Source organism: Empidonax traillii, unplaced genomic scaffold, assembly GCF_003031625.1.
Source record: "Empidonax traillii isolate 1590-97213 ecotype Southwest subspecies unplaced genomic scaffold, ASM303162v1 scaffold1634:size97100, whole genome shotgun sequence".
Lineage (NCBI taxonomy): Eukaryota > Metazoa > Chordata > Aves > Passeriformes > Tyrannidae > Empidonax > Empidonax traillii.
In genome coordinates, this window is record NW_020956827.1 from 73,463 (window position 1) to 76,014 (window position 2,552).

At 71.7% G+C, this 2,552-nt stretch overlaps 1 protein-coding gene across 1 annotated transcript in view; it reads right to left on the bottom strand.

Moving 5' to 3' along the window:
- Window positions 1-2,451, bottom strand: part of LOC114070638 (SH3 and multiple ankyrin repeat domains protein 3-like) — a gene marked incomplete at its 3' end in the record, with an annotated part of 74,029 nt that extends 71,578 nt beyond the window's left edge. The window contains exon 1 of the mRNA XM_027908165.1: window positions 2,203-2,451. Coding sequence (XP_027763966.1) covers window positions 2,203-2,451 — 249 coding nt within the window. The remainder of the gene's footprint in view (window positions 1-2,202) is intronic.
- Window positions 2,452-2,552: the final 101 nt, after the last annotated feature.

The following is a 2,552-nucleotide window of genomic DNA, read 5'->3' on the forward strand; positions in this document are numbered from 1 at the left end:
GGGGGAGAGGAACGGCATCCCCAGCCCAGACAGCCCGCTAAGCCCCCCAGTCTCTGCAGCGGCTCCCACCCCCAGCCCACGGGGGTTGCACCACTGGGGAAGGGAGGTGTGGGAGGGAAATTCCTACTATTCACATGCAAAGATGCTCAGCTTTGCCTCAAGTGCCCCATTCCCTCCGCTGCCTCCGGGGGATCTTCGGTCTGGCAAAGCCGAGCGGCTCCGCTCTGGCTCTGGGGATGGTCCTTGGGTTGGAAAAGACCCCTAAGAGAGAGGATTTGTTGGGAGGGGGGGGAGGTCACAACGTGCCCTCAGCCCGACTGCCGCTCTCCAGGAGAAAAGGAGTCACCGCTGCTTCCTCCGCTGCCCACGGACACTCCCGAAACAAAGCAAGGCAGGGGCGGGAGGTGCGGGGCAGTGCCCAGGGAACAGCAAAGCAGAGAGCCGGACAGCAGGGCCACGGGCAGAGCCCTCTCCGACAGCCCTCGGCCCCCCGTGCTGCGGGATCTGGGGTGAGGACCGGGGCAGGATGAGACCCATGGGAGCACCAGCTCAGGGAGGGGTGTGCGCAGAGTGGCAGAGGAGGAGCTGATGTGCTGATGTGCTGCGCTAACCCGGCGCTCAGGGGACGGGGCAGCCCCCCTGCCCCCCCGTTCACAACCCCAGCGGGCACTGGGGGGGAGCGAGCGGAGTTAAAGCCCTTTCCGCAGCACAAGGTCAGTCCCCGCTAGAGCAGCGAGAGCAGCGTCTGTCCGATTCTTCGACAGCAGCGGCAGCGCTGCCTCGCCCGTCTCTGCCGCTCCCCGGCAGCTCAGCCTGCAGAGCAGCCTGCGAGCAGCACCTCGGCCCCAAGCCTTGGCCCTCGGCCCCAGCATCGCTGCCCTCCAGCAAGCCCTCTGTTCCCCGCCGCGACCCCTTCCTCAGGACCCCCGTGCCTGGCCCCAAAAAGAGAGCTCTTTCCAACCAAATAGCGTAGCTCTCGTTTCCCTCAGTCCCCTCCACCCCCAGCAACGCTCTGCCCGCTCCAAGTCTGTCGCCTCATCTTCCTCCCCTCATCCCAAGGGGGCTCCCCCTCTCCTGCCCACAATTCCTCCTCCTGGAGCACGGGTTCCCTGTGCCCCGCACCCCAAGCACTGCCCCCTGAGCTCCTCTAATGAGGGCTCTTCGTTAGGGCCACCGTTACCGCAGCCCTTCGGCCAACCCTCCCCTGCGCTGACCAGGCTGTTTCCAAGCTCTTACTCCCCATAAAGCACCCAATGCCAGGTGACCCCCAGTGTCCGGGGGGATCGCTGCCCTCTGCCAGACCCCCGCTGACCACCCGTCCTACCACCCTCCGTGCCACATGTGCCACCCTGGCTAACACCTCACAAAGCCTGCGCCCTCCTGGGTCACACCCGTGCTCCCGGGAGGTCACGTCAGCCTGTCCCACCTGTGTCACGGGCACCACGACCCGGCACGTCACACCTCGCAGTGTCACCGTCCGGCACAGCGGAGCACTCAGCACCCGCCACAGCCCACACCGGGCACAGCCCACGCACACGGGCCACCATCCCACCCCAGCGCTGGGCTCCGAGCTCCCGCAGCCCGGCCCAGCCGCTGCTGGAGCCAGTCCCGCCGCAGTTCTGGTACCGGTACCAGGCTGGTGCTGGCGCCTCCTGAGCCGCACCCGCTCCCCGTTCCCAGCCCCACCGTCCCCCTGGAAGCGGGACACAGCCCCATCCCGGCCGGTGCGGCCGCACCGGGGCCCCGAGCCCCCCGGGGAGGCAGCGCTGCCGCCGGGGCTGCCCGCGCCGGGCTCTGCGGGGAGCGGGAGGGGACACCGGGGGCACCGGGGCTGGAGACACCCGAGATGGGGACAGCGGCGATGGGGACACCGGGGACGGGGATAGCGGCGAGCGGGGCAGTGGGGAAGGGGCACTGGGGAGTGGAGCGATGGGGAGCTGGGGCAACGGAAAGGGGGCACCAGGGACGGGGGCAGCGCAGAGCGGGACAGCGGGGAAGCGGCACGGGGGAGCGGGGCGATGGGGACCCGTCCCGCCGGGCCCGTAGCCGGTCGCCCCTCGCCCGCGGCGGTGCGAAGTTTGCCGGGTGGTGCCGGGGCGGGAGCTGTGGCGGAGCGGGGCCGGCACCGCTCGGGATGCGGTTCGGGGAGCGGGTCGCGGGGATGCGCATCGAGGCGCGGGTCGCGGCCGGTGGGGCACTCACCGTCTGCTGCAGGTCGGGGATGCCGATGCGGACGACGATGGCGCCGGGCGCGGGCTCCTCCATGCGCGCCGGGGCCGCCAGCTTGGGGGAGCGGGGCCCTGCGGGGCCCCGGGCCGGGTCGAGCCGCGTCTCCTCCCGCAGGCCGGCGCTCGGCTCCCCGGCGGCGGCGCGGGGCTGGCGCTCCGGCGGCGGCTCCGGCGGCGGCGACTCGGGGCTCTCATGCTGGCTGCCGGCGGGGCTCAGAGGCATGCTCCGTGCGGCGCGGCGGGCGGCCGGCACCCGCACCGCCACCGCCAGCGCCGGCCGCGCTCACAGCCCGCCCGGGGGCCCTGCGGGGGCAAGGACACGCG